This window comes from Onychomys torridus, chromosome 7 (genome assembly GCF_903995425.1).
Source record: "Onychomys torridus chromosome 7, mOncTor1.1, whole genome shotgun sequence".
NCBI lineage: Eukaryota > Metazoa > Chordata > Mammalia > Rodentia > Cricetidae > Onychomys > Onychomys torridus.
In genome coordinates this window covers 47,992,469-48,016,453 of record NC_050449.1, presented here as the reverse complement: position 1 = coordinate 48,016,453, position 23,985 = coordinate 47,992,469, and the positions used below count along the sequence as shown (strand labels likewise).

The window sequence follows — 23,985 nt, the reverse complement described above, 5'->3', positions numbered from 1 at the left end:
TAAATACTAATTGAAACATGTGCCCTGGCTGGGTAGATGCATGAGAACAGCTCAGAGAAAGAAGTGGTCAGAAGGGGCTCTGGGGGTGGTGGGGGTGGGTGCCCTGGGTGGGTAGAGAGATGCATGTGGACAGCTCCGAGAAGGAAGCCATCAGAACAGCTGGGCTGCTGAGCAGCACCTGGAAGAAAACAGGTAGAAGCTGGCCATGTGGAAAGGAGGTCTGTCCAGAGAGAATGGCGTGGGCAATGAAGGGCCCCATAGCAGGGGAGGGAGGATGTTAAGCGCTGGGTCTCAGAACTGAACTGGGTGTAAACCTGAGCTCTGTTATTCAGCCCCAGGAAGCAGTGGATGAGTTACTAAACTTCCAGCCTCTGTTTCCTCTCTGCAAATGGTAATGAGAGAGCCCTTCATTAGAAGCTGACTGTGGGCACTGAATAAACCTGTGTGTGTAAAGTTCTGGCCTGTGCCTCCCAAACCATGCACCTGGGCATGACTGCCTTATAATTAACTGGCAGTTAGCAGGTAGAGGGAAGGAGGGAAGGGAAATGTCGCTGGCTGAGCAGGGGCAGAGTAAGAGGCTAGTGAGCACCATGGGATGAGCTGGCTGTGCAGAGAGGGACTGAGACAATAGGCTGAGGAATGGAAGAATGAGAAATGGGAAGCAGCTGTCCTCAAGGGCGGGGGGGGGGGGGGGGGGGGGGGGGGCAGGCCCTGCTCCTTGGCTCTCACAAGGGCATCTCCAGCACTGTGCCTGCTGCTCAGGCCTCCAACTGTGGCCTAGGAATGTGGTTCAGCCTGGACCTGACTTGCCTCCACAGAATTAATCATCACTGCAGGTGGGGAGAATGTGCCCCCAGTGCCCATCGAGGAAGCTGTGAAGACAGAGCTACCTATCATCAGTAGTGCCATGCTGATCGGGGACCAGAGGAAGTTCCTGTCCATGCTGCTAACCCTGAAGGTATGTTGAGGGTCCTGGCTCTGGAGGTGTAGCAGGAGGGTGGCCTGCGGTGTAGCCTGAGGCAAGCCTGGCATTCACAGTTTGATCCTGAGCACTGTGGGTGTGTGTGTGTGGAAATTCCTCTGCCCCATTGGGCTACCGAGGTGATCCTTCCCACTTTCCAGTACATTTCAGTTTGCAAAGGTCTAGATGCCCTTCCATATGCTCAGGGCCCCAGCATCCCAGCCAGATAGGGGTATCGCCCCTGATGAACAGGTGCTGACATCACCAACAGAGGTTTAATCCTCAGCCCACTGTCCTTCCATTTCTCTGGGCTCATCACAGCATCTTGCCCACCCTAGAAGCATCACTATGAAACAGAGTCGGTAGGAACTCCCACTTTGCTGTCTGTGACATCCTCCCAAATCAGAGCTTGGTTCTGTGGAGAGGGATGGATCCTCATCTTTTCTCTTTTCAGTGCACGCTGGACCCAGAAACATCTGAGCCAACAGACAACCTGACTGAGCAGGCTGTGGAGTTCTGCCAGAGGGTGGGCAGCAGAGCCAGCACTGTATCGGAGATTGTGGGGCAGAGAGATGAGGCTGTGTATCAGGCCATCCATGAAGGGATCCAGAGGGTGAATGCAAATGCGGCAGCCCGGCCCTACCACATCCAGAAGTGGGCCATTCTCAAACGTGACTTCTCCATTTCGGGTGGGGAACTGGGTAAGTTTTTCTTTTCACTGTTCCTGGGGCTGTATGGGAGGGCAAAGCCCGGGGCAGTGGCAGGGAGGAGCCTATTAGGAAGTAGCCATAGCAGAAGGTGTCAGATAGGGCTTTGGACAGCGTCTGAGCTGGATGCCTCTGACTGCATTCAGCCTGAAAAACAGTCACTTCCAAATCCATTGGATGCAACCACTTTGAATTAGAAATACTAAGAGGAAAAATTGTATCTATCCTGAACATACACAGCTTTTTTAAATCTCTTAAATAATAGAGTACAAATCCTCACAAAATATTTACAGTGTCTTAGGTATCAAAAACTATCTAGAGACAACTTAGAAGCATAAAGGAAGACATGTTGGTCATTGGCAAATACCTGTCATATCACAGACAGGGCCAGAACACTGGAATCTGGTATTGGGGTAGGGAGGTCCTGAAACCTGTGAACATAGAGATGCATGTATTACACATGTGCCAGAACTTACCAATATGAACATGAAACGTTTAGCTTTGCCTTAACCATGAGACTCTATTCTGTTGAGTTATAGTGCACTCATCTGGTACACAACGTAACCCCACTGGCATTGGGACTGCAGTGAGACCACTATAGTCTTTGACATGAGCCACATGGCTGGTAAGAGAGTAGAACTATCTGGACCATAGTTCAAGCCCAGAAGAGCTTGTGGTGCAGCTCCACCTGGCTAGAGGAGTCTCTCCTAGCTGTTGGGCATGTTGGGGTGCTCATGGCTCAGAACACTGAACACGGCTCTTTGGTGAGACCCTCAGATCCACACACACTGAAAGCAGACACCCTGTCTGCAGCAGTGCTCTGCATCAGTATCAGAGATGCTGGGAATATATAACCAGGTTTGTTCAAACTAAATGCAAGGACAACTAACTGAATGGAAGGTGTCTTCTCCAGGCAGCTTATAAAGACCCTAACCTTGATGTTTCTAGTTGGGGGTTGAGTTATGTACAAAAAAAACTTTAAGTCACCCAGTACCTTAAGTTGGGGCCCTTTCAACCTTGTATTAAGTGGGAGAAACAAAGGCTAAGAAAAGCAATTTGAGGGCCTGGAGAGATGGCTCAGAAGTGAAGAGCACTGACTGCTCTTCCAGAGGTCCTGAGTTCAATTCCCAGCAACCACATGGTGGCTCACAACTATCTGTAATGAGATCTGGCGCCCTCTTCTGGCCTGCAGAGACACATGCTGTATACACAATAAATAAATAAATCTTTAAAAAAGAAAAGACAAGAAAAGCAATTTGAGGAAGCCACTTTAGACATTAAGATGTGGGAGCTTCCCGCACACACCCCGACCCATCCAATCTAAGTCCGTCATTCTGAACTGTCCCTGAAAGGCAGGAAGGTTTTGTGGATCAGCTATTGCTGAGAGACGGAGGAGCGTGAACAATAGACACGGAGCCTAGGGTGGTAGGATGCGCTTGACATCCCAAGCACTCAGGAGGTGAAGGCAGGAAGGTCAGGAGTTTAAGGCTAGCCTCTGCTACACAGTGAGTCCAGGGCCAGCCTAGACTACACAAGACCCCGTCTCAAATAAACAAACAAATAATAAACATTATCTTCATTTTGGTGAGCCAAGAGTCGGGAGCAGCTGATCTGAGCGGCCAGACTGGGAATTTTCATGACACTGGTCAGAGGGGGCTGGGTGGCAGACGCCGGGAGCCCGGGGGCACTTGTTACCCACTCATATAACTGACCCCTCAAACTGGCTCAGCGGGGCAACAGGCTTCAGTTCTTGGTCTGCAGACCTCCCCACAGGCTGCTTGCGTGTCCTAGCCTGGCAGCTGGCTTACCCTAGAAGGAATGATCTGACAGAGCGCCCGAGACAGGCTGGGTGGGACTGCGACCATCATTTGCAGTTGATACTCTGCATGCACAGGTCCCACGTCTATGGGTCTAATCAACATCAGATCAAAAACTTGAAACAGAAAATTCATGTGACTATGTGGACCCCCTCCCCCCAGTTCTGGGATTGACTCTAGGAACTTCAACATGCCAGGCAAGAGCTCTACTACTGAGCTATCTCCCTGGTTCCCTTTACTTTTTCAAGTTTGAGACAAAGTCTTTCTAAACTGCCGAGGCTCAAGTCTTTCTGAATTGCCCAGGCTGGCAGCCCTGAACTCACTGTAGCTCAGGCAGGCCTTGAACTTGTCTCAGCCTCCTGGGTAGCTCGGATTCCAGGCCACAGAGGCCTGACTACACAGAAATTTTTCCCATTATATAAACACTAGTTTATTTACACACCATTTGTACTGTATTTGGTGCTCTCAGTAGTCCGGAGAATGCTTGAAGTGTATGGATTAGTTAGGTATCTGAAAAGGTTTCTGGACCCACACCCCTGTATTCTGACAGACAGGGTATGTTCATTCAAGGAAGAATCAGTTGAGGATCATGATGGGGACAGACAGGCCAAGGAGACAGTGAGCACTACCTTACTATGTAATAGAAAACAAGTCACTTCTGCTCCTGGAAGTGACACTCTATCACCTCCTCTGTACCCTACTGGCTGCCGACCAACCCTAGTTCGCGTTGACACAGGGAGGCTCAGGGGATGATGCTGGACTCTTGCCTCAGGGGCTGGCTGTACAGCACACCCTGCTTCTCTGGCTTCTTCCTGTCTTCTGGGTCTCATGTGAGGTCTGTTGTGGTTACTTGTCTACTGCTGTGATGAAACACCATGACCAAGGCAACTTTACAAGAAAGTGTTCAATGGGCTTACAGTTCCAGAGGGCCAGAGTCCACAAGAGCAGAGGCCTGGCTGCAAGAACAGCTAAGAGAGAACTCGAAAATGTCACCCCCAGTGACACACCTCCCCTGAGGCCGATCCCCTCGTCCTTCCCAAACAGTTCCACCAACCAGAAACCAAGTGCTCAAACATAAGGAGCCTTCAGAGGCCACTCTCATTCAAACTACCTTACTTTCTCAAGGCACCAAACCTAGGCTTCACCCGTTCCTCCCAATTTTCCTTTCAGGCCCCACCATGAAACTGAAACGGCTCACGGTTCTGGAGAAGTACAAAGACATCATCGATTCCTTTTATCAAGAGCACAAACAGTAATCAAGAGCCATGCTCATGGTGCCCACCGGAGGAGGACAGGCTGTCGGGCATCTTCCTGAGCTCCAGGTGCCTCCCCTGGACATGAGAACTCTGACAAGCTGCCTTCACCCCTAGTTCAGGGCACAGCACTGACATCTCCAATACCTTAACCACTGCTCCTGTGCTGGTGTCAGGTGAGATCATTCTCCTTCCGAAAGGGAAGACTGTTCATTTTGGCCTCAGTCCAGGCAGACTTACAAGGTTCTAGTTCTCGGAACAGGTCTCCCGGGGCAGGCTGTTGGAGGAGAGGGGAAAGGATGACAGTCCCATTACTAACGTGTGCTGCAGAGACAGCAGGGCCTGACTTAACTCCGGCACCTTCTCGGACACTAGTACCAGACGCTCTTCCACCTCACACACAACAGGCTTGATGCTTAACAAACTGCCGCCGCCTACGCGACTGTATTTAAATGTGTCATTTTGAGTATTAAACCTTTTAACAGACCTCAGCAAGTACCCGGTGTTTTTTGTCAATTGGGTGGGTGGGACAGAGCGCATGAACAGTTAACCCACAGGATGTGAGTAACCATTAGTAGTACATCATTAGTAGTCTATAATAAACAAAGGTGCAGGGTCAGGTGGAACATTCTAGTTAAAGCAGCCAAGTCTATCACCACCTATTACAACAAGCAAAGCCAAAATGTCCTAAGGCACCTGGACCAGGAAAGAGGCAGAGAATACAAACATCTTAGTCAGTTTCAAATTCTTTATTACTGTGAACCCAAAGCCACTGATAACTAGAACAATCCGTAAGACAGAGACAACAGCAGTTGAAAGTAAAACACAGATTGTAAATCTGAACAAAAGCTTTAAAAACGGCCCAGACGAGGACATCTGTTGTTAGGAAATCCTCTTTGTCACCCGGGTACATTATGCAAAGCCATGGGTTTGCAAACTGGTTCAAGGGCTGAGGGGAGACAGCTTGGCTTTGGTGTGGGCCAGAGGGTGGCTTCATGCTGTGGTGCAGAGGCTGTGGGGAGGGATGGGGATAGGAACCTGAGGGTCAGAAGCTGGCAATAGGAGCCCCAGTCTGGCCTGAGTCAGCTCTGCCTCTGCAATGGGGTCTTTTGTGGGTGCTACTGGGGCAGAAGGGGAAGTGAAGAGGCAGCTAAGAAATATGAATCCAGGTTCCTCGACTGCAGCCATGACAGGTGGCCAGGACTTTCCAGGGTCAACTGCGGCACCGGCTGGAGTGTGGCCCCTTCCCAGGGCCACACAGGAGTGAGTCTGCAGGGCTGGCTCCCCGACTGGGAGCTCAGTCCAGGGGTTCAGACAGCTCAGCGACACTTACTTACAAAGTGTCTAGTGAAGAGGAATGACCTCTCTTTAATTAAGAGTTCTCCCAAAAAATAGTAAATCTCAAGGTAACAAAATAATCGAATACACATGGCATCTGGGGCTCTGACTCAAGGATTACCTATATGTTATTAACAAAATTACATCGTTCATTATATATTTCTTGGAGCTTACATTTTTATTAATAGTAATTCATGTACAGGACAAATATCTCTATTTTCCATATTGCTAAGAAATATACCATTTTTGCTGTGAGCTTTCCCAAGACATTTCTTTTGTGCCCATTTAGTCTTAGAATGTTATCTTGTGCGATTGTTAAAACCCTGTTGTATTCCCAGTATGTTTTTCATAAACCAACACCAGGGCTTTTGTTAAAAAGTTAAATATTTTCTCTTATTAATTCTGTATCAGAATATTTACAGTTGAGGAAAAACTAACTTGCCTGAAGTGTAAAATGGGTAACAATGGTAAATGATACAGTTCACTTAGAGTTTACAAAAAAAGGTTTACCAGATAGACAATAAATATAACAAGCACTTGGGAAAACCCTCCGAATGAAGGCCTAGGGCCATCATGTGCATCTGTTGCAAGGGTCTGGTTAAGAAAAGGCCAGATTTGAAAATGTACTCTGTCAAGAAGCAAGCAAACCAATGGTGGGCATTCTTGAGGAGGATTCCAGGGTATCCTTCTGGAGTGACTAAGAGCAGCAAACCCCATGCAGGAGTACTAATCCAAGTCCTTCACTCGACGACAGATTTCTTCTGTGAAGTCAGAGCACTTTGCGTTGCCTCCCAGGTCTTTTGTTAAGCTCTGTGAAAAGGAAAAGGCAAAAATAAACATCCATCACCACACTAAATTAAAGCAAGGATATTTTTACTTAAAGCACTCAGTGAAATAGGAACTGAGCAAGGTACCTGCCTACTGACTTCAAAGGAAGGTCCCATATACACTATCTACCTACCATAGGAGGCTTGGGGAAACCCATGAGCTGTGTACCCCAAACACTCCCAAATCAGGCAAGATGGTGCACTGCTACAAATCCAACACTGGGAGGCTGAGGCAGGAAGATTCTTTCAAGTTCAAAGCCAGGCCACCGACGACTAGATAGCAAGACCCTGTCTCAAAACAAAACAGTGGGGGTTGGGGATTTAGCTCAGTGGTAGAGCGCTTGCCTAGCAAGCACAAGGCCCTAGGTTCAGTCCTAAGCTCTGGAAAAAAAAAAAAAAAAAAGACAAAACAAACAAAAAACAGTGCTGTATTTGAGGAGGTGCCATAAAGAAACCATGGCAGCCAGGGGGCAGTGGCGCATGCCTTTAATCCCAGCACTCGGGAGGCAGAGGCAGGTGTATCTCTGTGAGTTCGAAGCCAGGAAAGATGCAAAGCTACAGAGAAACCCTGTCTCAAACCCTCCCCTCAAAAAAAAAAAAAAAAGAAAAGAAAGAAAAAGAAACCTGGCAATGGCCACTCCAGTAAGGGAAATGTCTTTATTGTGAATAAGAAAAGGTATCCAGAGGAATCTGGAAGATTCCAGAGGAGAAAAAAAAAAAGAAACATACTGGACATGGCCAGGGTTATCATCAAGAGAAGTGAGAGAGCAGGAGAGAAGAGTGAGCAGTGTGACTGGATGGCGGAGGCAGGGACAAAATGGTGTCTGGGAGGAGGGAAGCCTAGAGAGGCAAGAAGGGCCAGGATGCTAGTGTGAGGGCTTTGATATGTAACCACAGGAGCATGTCAATGGAGAGCCACATGTCCTTCCTGCCAGAGGCAAGAGAAATGAGTCTGGGGAGGAAAAAGTTTCACAAGTTCCTGAAGGATGCTGGGTTTCATCTAACACCCAAAGTCCTTCTATAGTCCAGTCAAGCTCATTTCTGGACAGACAGACTGCTGGAGACCTAACAGATGCCTCTCTCAAGGATAAGGCCTTTATAAGGAACAGGAAAGTTCTCCAGAATTTACTCTTTGTTCAAACTATTGACCGAGAAGATACTGGTTGGTTATGGGTAGTTTGGTTTTTTTTTTTTAAGATTTATTTATTATGTAGATGGTGTTCTGCCTGCATGTCTGCCTGCAGGCCAGAAGAGGGCACAAGATCTCATTACAGATGGGTGTGAGCCACCATGTGGTTGCTGGGAATTGAACTCAGAACCGCAGGAAGAACGGCCAGTGCTCTTAACCCTGAGCCATCTCTCCATCCGGTTATGGGTAGTTTAATGAAAGCAAATCTAAGCATAAAGTCTTTGGGGAAATTTTAAAGCTCAAAAAAGTTCCAAGACATGTTCTGATCAATTTGGTATTTGGAGGCAAATAGCATGAAAATATTTACACAGCCAACTCCTAACTTTCCTCTTTAGAAGTCTCCAGTGCGACCACTCTGTTTTCTACCAACTCATTTCCTCTTGACTGCAAACAGACGTTGTTGTGTAGAATTCTCCTGTAGCTACATGCTGCAGAACTCAGAGACCCTGCATAAGTCAGGCATCTTTCTGCTCGGCTCAAGACTATTACTTCCCAAACACAGGCTTGGTATAAATAACAGGATCACATGCCTGCTAAAGTGACTCCAGGCTGTTAAAAGTATGTTTGTAGTCCTTGTATGTTGGCCATAAGAAGTAATCCCAAGTCGTAACTTTGAGAAGGGCCAGCTTTGAGGCACTATGTTAAGAATGCCTGACCAGGTCACACACTAACACCAGTCCAGCGGGGTGCATCTGTGCCTTTCTCTGGCTCACATGTTCTTTCTACTGCACACTGCTGCCCATCAGTGCCTCTTAATTCTTTCAGGGGAAATATCTGGATCTTCCCCCAGAAAAATGCATACATGTGCACATGTCTTCCTTAAGTTCAATCAGGGAGTCCACAAAGAATCTCGGTTTAACATCAAATCTTTCGGGGTTGTTTCTATCCCACAGAAGAAACACAATTTGCCCAGTTTACAGTGGTCTAGATTACAAATACCTTTCCATCCTTAATTGTAGCAAAACACGCAGCCTCGATTTTGGCTGCATGGTCAAAAAGTCCCATGTGGCGCAGCATCATCACAGCACTAAGCAGGAGGGCAGTGGGATTGGCCATGTCCTTGCCCGCAATGTCCGGGGCTGTTCCATGAACCTATGATGGCAAAAGAAGACAGCATCGGCAGTGGGGAGACAGGAACAGGCAGCCCTCCCTGATCTTAGCATGTGCCCAGCATGCACCAAGTTCTAGGCTCAATCCACAACACCAACAAAAATGAAAAGACAACACAGCCTTCCAGAGAAGCCGAGATCTCCAGCCTCCTCTCTGCCAACAACAACAAAAAATATTTATTGAAAGCTGCTGTGTGCAATTCATTGACACAGATCTTAGAAATAAAATGAAGCTGGGAAGAAATGAAAAGCTAATTTTTGAGTGCAAAAATAGGGGCCCAAGCTAGGGAGATGGGGGGTGGGGAAGCACTTGCCACACGAGTTCACATCTCCAGAACCCACTGAAAAGCTGAGCACACAGAGAAGCAGCTACAATCCCAATCTCCAACGTGAGACTGGGTGGGGACAATGGAACCCCAGGGAGTGGGTGGACTAGCAAGCTTGGTGTTTGCAGCAGAAAAACAAGAGATCCTGACTCAAAAGAGGTGCAAAGAACCAACACTCTGACCTCCACATACACAAGCATTGGCACACACATGCCTACAGTGTGTGTGTGTGTGTGTGTGTGTGTGTGTGTGTGTGTCTGTCTGTCTGTCTGCCATACATTGTATATATATGCTGAATGTGGGTCAATAATATTTTCTGGGCTGGAGAGATGGTTCAGAGATTAAGAGCACTGGCTGTTCTTCCAGAGGTCCTGGGTTCAATTCCCAGTACCCACATGGCAGCTCACAACTGTCTATAACTCCACTTCCATGGGATCAAACATCTTCACACAAACACAACAATGCACATAAAAAAGTAAAAATAAATAAATCATTTATAGACAGAGAGACAGACAGAAAAAGCTGGGCATGGTGACACATGACTTTAATGTCAGCACTCAGGGAAGCAGAGGTAGATGGATCTCTGAATTTGAAGTAAGCCTAGTCTACATAGCAAATTCTATGTCAGGCATGTTTTGAGACCCTGTCACAAAAACTAAAACAAATACAATAAAAAACGTCTAATTTCCCAGACGATGTTGCAAACTGCAGCTGAGAGCCTGTGTGTGGACCACAGTGCACCCAGCAATGGTCTGAATACTACTCTCAGCCGCACAGAAGTGGACGTGGGCAGAGTGCTCCTGTGAAGCCAAGGGCTTTCCAGAGCAGGGCACAAACTGGCTAAGGAGAGGAGGGGGTGCAAACAGAGGTAAGGGGCAGGACCAAGTGGATGAAGGTTCTAGTTGGCCATCAACTCCAGGACTCAGGCTTCTAGAGACAATCTAGACGGACAGGAAATGGTGGCCTGAGGTGGGAGTCTTGAAAAACTGAAAGCCAGGAGTGATGGCGCACCACCTATAATCTCAACTCCAGGGGCTGCGACAGGAGGATCATGAGTTTGATGCCAGCCTGGGCTATACAATGAGACATGAATTCTGTGTAGGTCTCAGAGTCCTTACCGATTCAAAGATGGCGACACCATTGGCTCCAATATTGCCACTTGGAGTCACACCAAGACCTCCAATCAGACCTGCACACAGATCACTGAGAACAGGAAAGGACATTGTGAAAAAGAAAGCAATTCACTTAGCATTCCTTAGTGTTTAAGTATGATGCTCCACTAGAGGAAAGCAAAGTTCCTTGGAGAAGTGGCTCATTCCAGGCCTCAGGGTCAGAAACACACATGAGCCTGGAGCAGCTTACTGTGCCAGAGTAAGGCAAGGCTCGAAAGGCAAAGAGCAGGCCCAGCCCAGGACACAGGAGCCATGGAATGGAGGCACTGAGCCCAGTCAGAACAACCTGAGCCAGTGAGGAACTCACTAGTGACTAAAAGAGCAGACAGAGCCTGGCAGATCTCTGTGAGTTCGAGGCCAGCCTGGTCTCCAAAGCAAGTTCCAGGAAACTCACAAAGATACACAGAGAAACCCTGTCTCAAAAAAAACAACAATAAAAAAAAGAGTGATAAACCAGGAGTGCACATGCTGATGTAGACAACTGGCTACATAGCTGAGACCCTCCTCAAAAATTCAAATGAGTGACATTTAAAAAGCAGCACAATTTCCTGACAACGTGCAAAGCTCCAAAGTTAAAAGCCTATGTGCAGACTCTGAGAAGGAAAGCTGTAACTTCCCAACAGAACACCACGTACGAAATATATAAGAATGGGCTCTGAAAGTCAACATTTCCCAACATCCCGTGGGGGAGGAGGAAGACTCCAAAGAGGGGAAGAATGCTCGAGAAAGAGCTTGCACGATGCCACCATGTGAGGACTGAGGGTCTCAGGACAGGGGCTTCCTTGTACCCTCACTGTGAGTTGTTTGTCACTCTGAGATTATGTCCACAGTGACTGGGCTGGGGTGAAGCTCCATGAGAGTTCAGCACAAAGGGGCAAGAAGGAGAGGGGCACTGTGATAATGTCACGAATCCACTAGCTGGGCATGTAACCAGGTACACTGAAGTGACATTGAATTCAGTTCATCTGTCTACAAATACAGATACAGAAAGACACAATAACTTATAATACATCACTGAAAACATAAAGCCATGATTCACTTTAGGATGTTTAAGTATAAACTATAGCTCAAAAGTAAAAAGGACACAGTCAGACTTACCTAAGGATGTCTCCATATAAATTTGGCATGACGAGAACATCAAATTGGGATGGGTCTTGTACCATCTACAAGAAATACAGTTGTGCATTTAGCAACCATGTCTGCACACCATGAATACACAGTATGCACCATGAAAAGCAACCAGTAAGCGTCAATGCATACTTACATTTAAACATACGGTATCAAGGTACATCTCATTAAATTTAATGTCTTTACAGTTCTCTGCAACTTCCCTGCATTTTTGCAGAAAAAGCCCATCTGACATCCGCCTGTATTTAATAAAACACATAGGTAAATAGTTTAAACTGAAAACTTGCAGCAAGCAAAGAATCAAATCAAAGAAAAGTTCAAGAAAGTTAAGTTCCAAAGGGGCTGGAAGATGAAGCCAGTGAAGTGCTCAAAGGTCAGGGTTCGGATCCCTAGTACCCACAGAAACGCTGTAATACCATGCTGGGGATGCAGACAAGAGGAGGCCCAGAATCCACAGGACAGTCTAGCCAAGCAGTGAACCAGGCCAATGAGAGACATGGTTCCTAGGGACCACACATATGTCCACCAATACACACATGCATGCACGCACACATGCACTGGAAAGAAACGCCCAGTGCGGTGGCACGTGCCTTTAACGGCAGTACTAGGGACAGAGGTGGTGAATATCTGTGAGTTCCAAGCCAGATAGGGCTATAGAGTTATGACCTGGCCTCAAAAACCAAATAAAATGAACAAATCAATAAGTTAAGTTCCAGAATCCAAATTATCTGATTTCAATTACAGTATAACTATTTCTTGGGCAGTTAATAAATTGGGAGTTGGAAAGTTTTCAGATCCTTACAGGTGCACAAAATGTAAAAACAGGACAGTTGGCTCCCCATAGAGAAGACTAGATTTGTGTAGTAGTATCCACCAAGAACTAAGAAATAAATTATTTTTGTTTAGTTAGAGCTTTTCTTTTTTAAAGACAGGGTCTCATGCAGCTCAGGATGGCCTTGAACTTGGTGTATAGCTGACACTGGCCTTAAACGCCAAGTGCTTGGATTAGAGGTACACAAGACCCAGTCCGCAGCTCATATGAAAATTGCTTTAGGAGGGTAACTGTTAGTTAAATGGCTTCCTGCTGTGCAGATTCAGTCCTTTCTTAGGTTTGGAAAGTCATGTCTGTCCAGTAAGAGGAGCTTTAACAGACGGGGCTCAAGAACTGGACTGTCAGAGACATTCTGACGGGATCTGCTCTATTTTAAGCCCTGAGCACACAGCACTTCAGAACACCCCTGCTCTCCCACTTAGGAAACATGAACTGTGTGGCCTCTGCAACCTCATGTCTTCTCCAGTTAGCTTCCTTCCAATACCTCAGCCCCTCTTAACACCACTCTGCTTAGTACAGTGCTCTTTTCTAAACTCTGGGGCTCAGAGGACAAGCTGGAGATTGAGTCCTGGAAGCTCCATCCCCACAGCAAAGCCAGTCCACCCGGGCCTCTAGGTACTCACATGATGTTGGCTTTGTGCACAGCCGTGACGTTGCTGCGGTGATTGTTCCGAGCATACTCGAAGGCAAACTCAGCAATGCGCTTGCTCGCCTCTTCCGTGATGAGCTTGATGCTCTGCACAACTCCATCAACTATCTGAAAGAGAGGAAGTCCTGCTTCAATGGAAGAGGCGGTATGGCAACAGTTTGGTACTAGCCAGCTTCAGAGTACAGGCCTCATTATTGTGGCAGGCTGTGCAGTCCCATGAGACAGTCATCATAGCTTTGCTATACAGTGACAACATGATGTACAGAGAGGGCTAGGAGCCACGGACATACCTGTGGAGTGGGATTCCTATATACTTATACCCAAACTATACCAGGCCAGGTTCTTCCTCTCACCTATTCAGCCAGACACCCACAGCACCAAACACCCACCAACTTCAGCTCCCCACAGAGGTGACACTGATCTGTTGAACAACGGCCTCAATTGCACAGAAGGAAATCCCACAGGGAATAAAACTCTCTGAGCCAGGTGTGGTGGTACACACCTTTACTCCCAGCACCAGAGAGGCAAAGGCAGGCGGATCTCAGTTGAGTTGGAGGCCAGCCTGGTCTACACAGTGAGGTCCAGGACAGCCTAGACTATGAAGAGACCCTGTGTCAAAATACACACACACACACACAAAGCACCTCCCAAAATATCAACAACAAAGAACCTTCTCCCCAAACAAACAAACAAACAAAAACAAAACAAAAAACTCTGAGGTGAACATACCACATGCTCAATTCCACTGTATTCTCCTTCCGTGTTCTCTCGGATGGTGACAATATTTACATCCGTGTAAGGGGTTTTATAACCTTCGATTGAGACGCATGGCCGGACATTGGCATAAAGGTCAAATGTCTTACGGAGCAATAGGTTCATAGATGGATGGCCAGCTGCTATCGGGGTCTTGAGTGGGCCTGTAAGAAAGGACAGTCAGGCGACAGCAGCACACATTTGGTCTCACAGGGAACCCACTCACCCACCTGGCTCCTGTAAAACATGTTCCTTTCAACTGCACCCCCTCCCTCAGATCCAAGAAGAGGAACACATCCTCGAGGGAGGTTTCTGGGACATGACCTGCATTTCCTGTCTTGAGACCTTCTGAGGATCAATCACTGCATTGGGTGCTTAGCACCCACTAAGCCTCACTGCCCATAAGGGACACAAAGGAAGGAAAAAAACAAACATAGATGTGAACATGGTTTAAAGCCTGCTCCTAATTTCAATGTCACATGCTAATTATTCTGAATCATGGCCTTAAGCATGTATAACAATAACAAAAATATTAAAAATCTGACTAGATGTAAATGGAGTTGAAAATAGCAGACACAGTAAAGTTGGTATTGGCCAGCAATACTTTAATGTTTTTACTAAGTTGTTTTTTTTTTTGAGCTGAGGATTGAACTCAGGGCCTTGCACTTGCTAGGCAAGTGCTCTACCACTGAGCTAAATCCCCAACCCATTTTTCCTAGTTTTAAAACAAATGTCCCAAATAAGAAATAACCATCTCAGGCCAAGAATATAGTTCCATGGTAGAGCAAATAAAGAAAGCATCTAGAGATACTTGCCTGTAATTCCAGCACTCTGAAGGCTGAGGCATGAAGGATCTCAAGTTTAAAGCTAACCTTGGGCACAAAGTAGACCAGCTGGGTTGTACTGTGAGACCCAGTCTCCCAAACACAAAACATTCAATAGATAAATAAAGTACCTTACCACAGGTGATACTTCATAAAGGAAGTCTTTACTTTTGGTAGACTGTCAGGCTAGATTTGGCGGACATGCACGCACTCTCAATGAGAATGCCTGGGGGCAACCACCACCTCCTCTCCACTGTACCTTTCAAGCCCATCTTGTTCTTATCCATGGATTCTTTGGCTTCTGGAGGGATCATCCACTTCCCTCCTGGTCCTTGAATGGCAGTGACATTCCGCTCCTCCCACTGAATAGGGGCCTAGAAGCCACACAATAGCACAGTGAACTGGACAGACTTGAATGACTCTGGCAATGATGGTTCATCAAGACTGGATGCAGCTAGTAAAAACATGTACCATAAGGTCTTAAAGTCCCTGACATGCTGTAAGTGATATTCACTAGTGTGCCCAAGGGATTCTCTGCACTTCCCTGGCCCAGTCACACATCCAGCTGCCAACTGCTCATTTATTTTTTCACAAGGACTCTTGAGGTGGCTATAATTAGATTAGCATAAGAAGTAGATATAAGGTTCATAGAATGATTCATACCACAGATATGTGATGAGCCTTGAAAACATAATGCTAAGAGCAAAAAGTCTACCAGAAAAGATCATGTAAGTCTATTGATATAAATAGGTTATTAAATTTATAAAGAGAAGGCAAATGACTGCCTGGGGCTGGGTGTGGAGCAGATCCATGAGTGACTGCTATGCACTATGGGATATCTTTTGTTTGTTTGTTTGTTTGGTTAGTTGGTTTTTTCGAGATAGCGTTTCTCTGTAGCTTTGGAGGCTGTCCTGGACTCACTCTGTAGCCCAGGCTGGCCTTGAACTCACAGAGATCCACCTGGCTCTGCCTCCCGAGTGCTGGGATTAAAGGTGTGTGCCACCACCGCCCGGCTAACATCCCATTCTTGATGACAATACCACAACAGAAAAAAAAAAATCAATTATCTCAAGGAGCTAGGGGCATAATTCAGTGATAAGGATGCATGCTTAGCATGTGCACAGCCAAGTTTAATCTCTAACACACCAAAACTGTAATACATGAAAAAGCTTCTTTCAAAAAATCACCTTATAAACTGGGAAGCATTTTCGCAGAACAATACAATAAGGCAGGTAAGTGAGTGGGCGAGATTTAAACACCTTAGTCCTGAGCAGAGTTTAAAGCGTCAAAAGTCCTGCAAGTACCATTTGATTACATAATAAATAACGGATGCCAATGTGGGTAGTTTCAGCCATCCACAATGGCGGTGGCGACAGATAGCGCTGAGCCATGTATCATCACAGTGACAATCATCCAGCTCTCAGGAGGCCGAGCCAAGAGGACCACTGCAGACCCAAGGCCAGCCTGGGCTGCACACTGAGTTCTAAACCAGTCTAGGCTTCAGAGCAAAACTCCATCTCCAAAGTAACCAGGGCTGGAGAGATGGTTCAGGGCTTAGATCACTTGTTGCTCTTGCAGAGGACCCAGAGTTAACTTCCTATAGTCACGTGATGGCTCACAACCATCTGTAACTTCAGTTTTGGGGACCCAGCATCCTCTCCTGGCCTCCACAGACACAAGGCATGTGGGACACATACATACATCCAGGCAAAACACTCTTATGTACAAAACAAAATAAATCTTTTTTTTTTTGGGGGGGGGGGCTGAGGATCGAACCCAGAGCCTTGTGCTTGCTAGGCAAGTGCTCTACCACTGAGCTAAATCCCCAACCCCGACAAAATAAATCTTAAAAAAGATAAATACACAAAACAACCACCTTGGTTTTTCGGAGATGGTTTCACTAGGTAGCACTGGCTGGCTTTGAACTAAGAGATTTGCCTGTCTCTGCCTCCCAAATGCTGGGATTAAGGCCTGGACAACCACACTAATGTTTAAAATTTTATTCATTCATGTATTTATTTGGGTGCACATACATATGTTCCTATGTGTGTGGGAGTACATGCCACAGTAGAGGTGGTGGTCAGAGGACAACTTTAGAGAGCAGGTTTTTCTCTCCCCACGTGGACCTGGTGACTGAACACAGGTCATCAGGCTGAGCCAACTCACCAGCCCTGATTTTTGTTCAAGTAGAAAATCTGTGGAGATTATTTAACAACAAACCCCACAAACCATATAGAAACTTAGAACAATTCGCCTGGGCTGAGATGGTCTCTATGGAGTATCTTTAAGAGGATTTTAAAAACACTTACTTTTGCAGCATCAAAAATCTTCATAACTGAGGCCGAGATTTCTGGGCCAATTCCATCTCCTGGAATTAAAGTTACTGTCTGAACCTGAGTAGGAAAAGAATCATCGAAGAAAACAGTAAGAATTGATTTTAGAATTTTTTTTAAACAGAGTATCACTCACAGAGAAACTCACTTTCCCAGGTATGTTGGAAAGACCCAAATGCTTGGAAGAAACAGACAACCTCCCACTGTGATCAGCACAGTGGAGGAGAAACTGGCTCCACGATGCTCCATGTCTCTGTTCTCCAGAGTTTGCAACTTAAAGAGCAACGCAAATGATGCTCTTCAATCAGACAATAAACTACCAACTACTCTTCCTGACTTGTATTTCTGTTCAGACAAACTTCAGTTCTAACTAAGTCAAGTCTGTAAATCCCAAGAGAGGAAAACACTTCAGCATTATTCTCTCACTGCTGTTCAGGGTCTGCACAAAAGCCCCAGCTGCACGGTCTGTGGAATCCTGGTCAGGCTCATAAAACTCCAACGTGTTTCCAGAATTTTAGAGGTCTGTTTTAACCCCACAAGGAAATCAGACTCCATCTCTAGAGGGCTTCCACTTTCTTTAGTGCCTCTATAAAACTGGCTCCTTCACATGGTCTAAGCGAGCGTGGGATGTCATTAGCAACCATGGCCATGATCAGACCCGCAAGGCCCCAGTAGAATGACAGTGAGGGTGTCTTCGGTGTAACTTTGGTTACATTCATTCCAAATGCTCCGGACCACAGTAAGGTGAGTGAGGCGTGTCAGGAGAGATGAGAGGGTTAGACGACTCATTCAGACCCCTCACTGGGAACTGCATTTTACCTGTGGACTTGCTCCAACTACATACTTTTGTAAAAAAAAATCACTAATTCAGGGGGAAGACTGAGACAAATATGATAAAATGAACTGTACACATGTATGACATTCTCAAAGAATTAATGAAAATATTATGTATGTTTTAAATCATAAGTTCATTTTTAATCACTAATTCAACTTTCCCTCCTCCTCTGCCTTACAATGACACCTGGACAGGTTGACTAATTATTTCTCCAATTTTACATACAGCTGAATCAATTTTTTTTAAAATTAATATATCCTCTTAATCTTTTGAAAATAACCTCATCAACCAGGCTAATATATTTTTAGAAATCAGTAGCCTAAAGACTAAATAACAGCAGAGAACCATAATTGTCTCACCCATTTCCAGGTGTGCTGAGTTTTTCTTCTTCTGTTCACTTTGGTGTTGAGGGTGGAATTCAGGGCCATGTGTGTGCTAGGCAAATGCTCTGCACACAGCTACCTCCCCAGCCCTTCTTGCTTTGTATTTTGAGACAGGTTTCATGTTTCCCGAGCCAGCTTTCCACTCTCTCTGGAGCCCAGCAGGCCCTGCACTTTTTTTGACCCTCCTGCCTCAGCCTCCTGAGTGGCTGAGATCACAGACCCATACCATCAAGTCCAGCTTCAGAATGGCTTTGAAATGTTGGTTTGGTTATTCTTGAACTTGAAATGAAAGGCTTATTCTATATTTTTACAAACGTGTATGAGTTCTTTGAGAATTCCATACAATGTGTTTTGATCATCCCCCCTCCCTCCCTCCCAAATCTCCCAGACCTACCCCACCTTCCCCACCCATCCAGCTTTGTGTCCTCTCTTCTTTTTCACCCTTCAAGACCAATTTGTATTGCTCAAATATTCAGGATTCGTGGACTTCAGTGAGCATGGTCATCTGACCAGGGCCTGTAGTCTAATCGGAGAAGACTGACACTCTGTCTCCTAGCAGCTAATAACTGCCAATCACTCCACAGCTAGAGGTAGGTTTTTGTGCCCAACACCCCTTCCATGCTAGGATTTGGTCTGGTTTGGGCTTTTGCACTGGTCTTGTGCATGCATTCAGCTGCTCTAGCTCATATCTGCATTTCTGGCATAAGCAGGGTCAAAGACTCCTTATTCCTGGTCTCCCACACGTGACGTCATCCGAGAAGCTACTTTTCCTCTCCACTACAGGTACAAACAGTCTCATCAATTCCTTAAGGCATAAAATGTGGGAGTACAGGAATGAAGGGATTACAAAATCCAAATCAGAGTCCAGGAAAGGGGAAAAAAGGATGAATAGGAAGTCACTGACACACAGTCTTGGAATGCTCCAAAACTGTGGCATCAGCTTTTCCGGCACAGAACTCTAAAGCCAGGAATTCCAAAAGCAGCAGGTTTAATGGGCACTAGGTGGTCCACTAGCAGGAGTCTACAGACTGCATATGAAGTGAAAGCCTGTAGGCCCACAGACGCACAAGGCACCCACAGTTGATGACCTATCCACTGTTTGTAGGGAAGCACAGAAAACAAAAATGCAAAGCAGATTTTTGAAGCTTCTCAACAATTCTCTCTCAGCTTGCACTTGTTTCTGAAAAAACAAAACCCTAAGTGTCTTAAGACACTAATGAGATTACAAAATAGAGTGACAGCCTCGGGGTAACTTCTATTTTTATCATGGCTCTTTGATGATATTAATGGGACAGGTTTACATAGCCAGATGTAACAGACTAAATAGGGAAACGACAAGAGATTTGTGTAATTGTCAGCCAATTCAATATACATACAATTTCAATATACATTAGATAGAAGTGTGGCCAATTCCCTTTAGTGTTAAATAAATGAAGATGGAATGCTAAATAATAAACATATTTGAGCATCTTTCTTGAGAAACTTCTAAAAGGAAAAATAAAAAGACATAATTATACTCACACCACCAGCAAAGCCTCTCGTCACCTGTTTTGTATTGTGGAATGCACCCAGCAGCCGAGAGACCTACATTAACACAATAGAAATGTCATGCACAGAATTAGAACCCAAATACTCAAGATAAGTCAGTTCTGATAGTTTTCTTTGGAGGAGCTGGAAGAACTTGATTCTTTTTCTTTTTATTATTATTTTAAACTTGGAGACTTTTTCAGGAATATTTTTCTCAACTACCATTAGCTCAATGTGGCTGACTTGAAACTGTAGAACTGAAGTCTGTACTTTTTCTTACTTTGGGGGGTTTGTGTGTCCATGTGTGATATATCAGTGTGCATGTGCACGTGTGTGCACACATGTGAAAGTCAGAGGCCCACAAGTGTCCTCCTCTTATCTTAGTTTTTGAGAAGGGTGAGCTCACCAATTCAAGAAGAAGTGGCCAGTGAGCTACAGGGATCCTCCAGTCTCAGCCTCCTTAATGCCAGACTTACAGTCACGTGCCACCACTCAGCCTTTTTTAAAATTTATTTTATATCCTTGCCGAAAGTTCCCCCTCCCTCCTCTCCCCCAACCCCTCCTCCTCCATTTCTGTTCAGGAAAGGGCAGGTCTCCCATGAGTATCAACAAAACATGGCCTGTCACCGCCTGGCCTTTTTAATGTTGGTGCGGGAAGTCTGAACTCCATCATCAGGCTTGCAGGACAAGCACTTTACAAGGCACTCAAATCTGCTAAAAAAAATTTAATGTAACTTTTTCAGGTTAGATGCCTAAGCAAAGAGACATTTGTTACACCCTGTCTTATTTTTACCAGGCCTTATGGCTGGTACTCAGGAGGATTGAAGGTTCAAGGCCTGCCAGCCTAGGCTGGGCTACAGAGTGAGTTTAAGGACAGCCTAGGTAATTGACTGTAAAATTAAAAATGGGGGGAAAGGGTGCTGAGGGTGCAGCTCAGTGGTAGAGTGCCTCCCTGGCACCAGGCTAAGCCCCCAACACCACAGCAATAAACAAATATGCCAAGACATGCAGGCCATTTTAGGCTTTGTCTGCTCCTGCATCTACTGTGCCTGGTACACTTCCTGCCTCATAGTTGATACTCAATAAATCCCTTCTAAAACAAGCCAGGCCACTCTCAATCCTATATGTAGCTGAGGGTCCCCACCCAGCTTCCATGCCTGTAATGACTTCTAACAACCAGTATTTTCCATGTTTCCATCGCTCCTCTATGATCTTGGACAGAATAACACATTGACAAAGTCCATTCAAATAGAACTTCACATAAATTTCTAGCACACACACTGTCCTTTACTTTATAATATACTTGTGTGCCATGTTTATAATATACATGTGTCCTCTATAAAACCTAAGGAGATGAGTTTTCTGGTGAGAGGGCTAGCCTTGGCTTCCTGAACGTGATTTCAGGCCCTAGACCACCCGAACCCTGCCTGTGGCTCCTCACTTCCTTTTTACCTTCATATTCCAACCTAAAAAAAACGAGATATCTCGTGGGAAGTAGGGTGAGAAACTGGCTCTTCATAGTCTTTGGAGCCTGAAAAGCCTTCAAAACCCTCATTTTCTTGGTGGGAAATCTTTGATCTGCCAATGACCTAAGAAATAAAACCTTAAATGGAGAATGGGTGTGGTGGCTCACACCTAGAATCCCAACCCTTGGGAGGTGGGAGGAAGATCTGGAGTTCAAGGTCAGCCTTAGCTACGGTCTCAGCTGGACTAGTTGAGACCAAAACAGAAGCCTTAAATGGAAAACCAGTAAATGAGCCATCCTGATGGAAACCCCAAATGCCACTCAGCACTTCACCCTGTGTTAGCCTCAGTAGCCCCTTCCAAGGCCCTAATCCCTAGAGAGAGACTGACCCAAAGGCTGGGCCACTCTCACAGGGAAATCATGTCCCGAGGGAACATCTGACCTTACAGCCAATAATTTCTGAGCTCTTGGGAGTTTTTCTTGCAGAGCTAAAGACAAAACCAATTTCCAGCACACTCTTCAGCAGGGTAGCTTTCTTTATCCTTCTCCTGAAGGCTGACTGTGCCTAATAACGGTGGGCCAGGGAGAGAGAGTGGAAGCCGGGACTTTAAAGGATGAACTTGCTGCTACACCTTTAAAAGGAAATGTGACCAAATAGCATCTCAAGCAAATGGGGGTCTGAAGAAAGTGACAAGGTAGACCAGTTACTGAGTAAAAAAGCCTAGTTACTAATGTCCAAGAAGCACTGTCTACTTGACGATTGCCAGGATAGATACACTGATAGCTAAGAAAGCGCCAGGGTTTCCTGTCCTGCATGGGTTAGGTGCTCTCATGCAGAAACTCTGTGAGACAAGACATCTTACAGGTGGGCTCACCAACATTAGTTGATTTACTCAGGGCACATAGCTGGTCAATGGCATTGTCAGGATTTAAAACTAAGATCCCTAACTTGAATTACCAGTAAATAATAGTGTATCTCTGAACCTGTCTTTAAACTTTTAAGAAAGGTGGGGAGCAATACCAAAGCAGATTTCTAGGAAACCACTCACTATAGCACCAGCTGACCTAAGGCCTGGTCAGTACTATATCCATAGTAAATGTCCTTGGCCACTGCACAGGCAGAAGGGAAATGAAAATCAAAATACTTGGGTTTCTCTCCCAGATGACAATGACATCCTGGATGACCTTGAGTAAGTGTGTCTTTGGGGACAGGTCAGCTCCACCGGGAAACCAAAAGATTGCATATGTAACCTCAAGTGCCTTCCGTTCTGGTACCTGGGCTATCTATCAAAGCAAGCTAGAGCGCCAGATCGCAGGGTTCCCAACAACCGGACGTGAAAGGACGGATGACGCCGCGGTCTCCTTCTCTGAGTGTTCAGAGCGTAATTCCAAAGAGCACGATGCCCTGTGTCCTCTGAAGGGGAAATAGCTCCTGGGGAATCAGGCATCAGACTAAGAAGAGTTCCAAGAGGGAGAAAAAAAAAAAATCTGGCCGGCAGGACCGCCCTGGGATTCCCTCACCTGGGAAAACCTCTCATTCCCACCGGGTAAACGGCTGAGGGACCCGGGAGGGGCGATGTGGGCCGTGCGGCAGGGCTGCCCCGAGACCGGCAGGGAACAGGGCCGCCGGGCCTGGGCGGCCACTCCGTGACCTTCCGGGGCTCCGCTCGAGGCCTGTGCTCCAGTCTTGGAGGAGTCTGGTCGGGACAGCCGGAGCAGAGCCGGCCGCCTTGACCTTGACGCCGTCCCCGCCGAGGGCGCGGCTGTCCCGGCTCAGGGCTAGCCAGGCTCGGCGTGCTGGCCGCACTCCCCGAACTCTCCCGCGGGCCGTGCGCCGCCTCCATCAGCCCCGGGCGCTCGCCTCCGCCAGGCATGAGGAGGGAGCCCAGTCTGCCCCCGCGGCCCGCCCGCGTGTCTGCTGCCCTGTGGCGCTCACCTTGGATACCCACGCGGACCCAGCCATCGCGTCCACTTCCCTCACCGCGGCGACAGCGGCAACGCCGGGGCGCATGCGCGTAGCCGGCGCCCCCGAAGCCCGCCCCGCGCGGCCCCGCCCCGAGGCCCGGCGAGGCCCCGCCCCTAGCTCGGATCTCCGTGTCGCTCTCCCCTGCAACCCCGACCCTTCTCTGCACAGCTGCCACTAGCTGGCCAATCACTGCCTTCCTCTTTCGATGACGCGCGGAGCGGGCCCAGCTGCGACCCGGAAGCCCCCCCCCCCCCCCAGCCCCTGCTTCATTCATTAAGTAGCTGTGTGTATGAGGTGTTTTGTTCCCCACCTATAAGGGGCCAATGAGCCTTCTATATTTGGGGGGTAATGGACCCATTAGGGCTTTGCAATCCCACTGCGACAGATATTTTACTCACTCCCCAAATGTTAGTTCGTTTGTTTCTTAGAGACAGTCTCACGGAGCCTCAAACTCACTATGTAGCTGAGGCTGTGTTTGAACTCCTGATCCTCTTTTCTTGCCTCTACCTCCCAAGTGCAGGGACTATAGGCATGCACCACCATGCTAACTTGATTTTTTTTAATGGCTTTACTGAAATATAGTTTAAATAT

General features: G+C 46.7%; 2 protein-coding genes across 2 annotated transcripts in view; one reads left to right on the top strand and one right to left on the bottom strand.

Moving 5' to 3' along the window:
* Acsbg1 (acyl-CoA synthetase bubblegum family member 1) overlaps nt 1-5,229 on the top strand; it is a 63,206-nt gene extending 57,977 nt beyond the window's left edge. Inside the window, 3 exon segments of the mRNA XM_036191965.1 lie at nt 819-958; nt 1,416-1,662; nt 4,656-5,229. Of these exon segments, the coding sequence (XP_036047858.1) occupies nt 819-958; nt 1,416-1,662; nt 4,656-4,741 (473 nt within the window). The 3' untranslated portion in view covers nt 4,742-5,229.
* A 242-nt stretch (nt 5,230-5,471) lies between these two features.
* On the bottom strand, nt 5,472-23,454 carry Idh3a (isocitrate dehydrogenase (NAD(+)) 3 catalytic subunit alpha). Its single transcript, XM_036191967.1, has 11 exons — nt 23,365-23,454; nt 19,958-20,020; nt 17,195-17,278; nt 15,145-15,259; nt 14,038-14,225; nt 13,283-13,416; nt 11,964-12,066; nt 11,798-11,862; nt 10,646-10,730; nt 9,032-9,184; nt 5,472-6,886 (listed from the first exon to the last, which is right to left on the bottom strand). Exons 1-11 carry the CDS (start codon nt 23,437-23,439, stop codon nt 6,803-6,805), a joined length of 1,149 nt encoding a protein of 382 aa, XP_036047860.1. The 5' UTR covers nt 23,440-23,454; the 3' UTR covers nt 5,472-6,802.
* Nucleotides 23,455-23,985: the final 531 nt, after the last annotated feature.

What these genes read in the sequence shown, in the direction of transcription:
- Idh3a (XM_036191967.1), bottom strand. Translation starts at nt 23,439, where the DNA reads ATGCGCCCCGGCGTTGCCGCTGTCGCCGCGGTGAGGGAAGTGGACGCG. An exon ending in ACAGTGGAATTGAGCATGTG is followed by an intron (nt 13,417 to 14,037) that starts GTATGTTCACCT and finishes CCTCTCTTTCAG; the next exon opens with ATAGTTGATGGAGTTGTGCA. An exon ending in TTGATACCGTATGTTTAAAT is followed by an intron (nt 11,863 to 11,963) that starts GTAAGTATGCAT and finishes TATTTCTTGTAG; the next exon opens with ATGGTACAAGACCCATCCCA.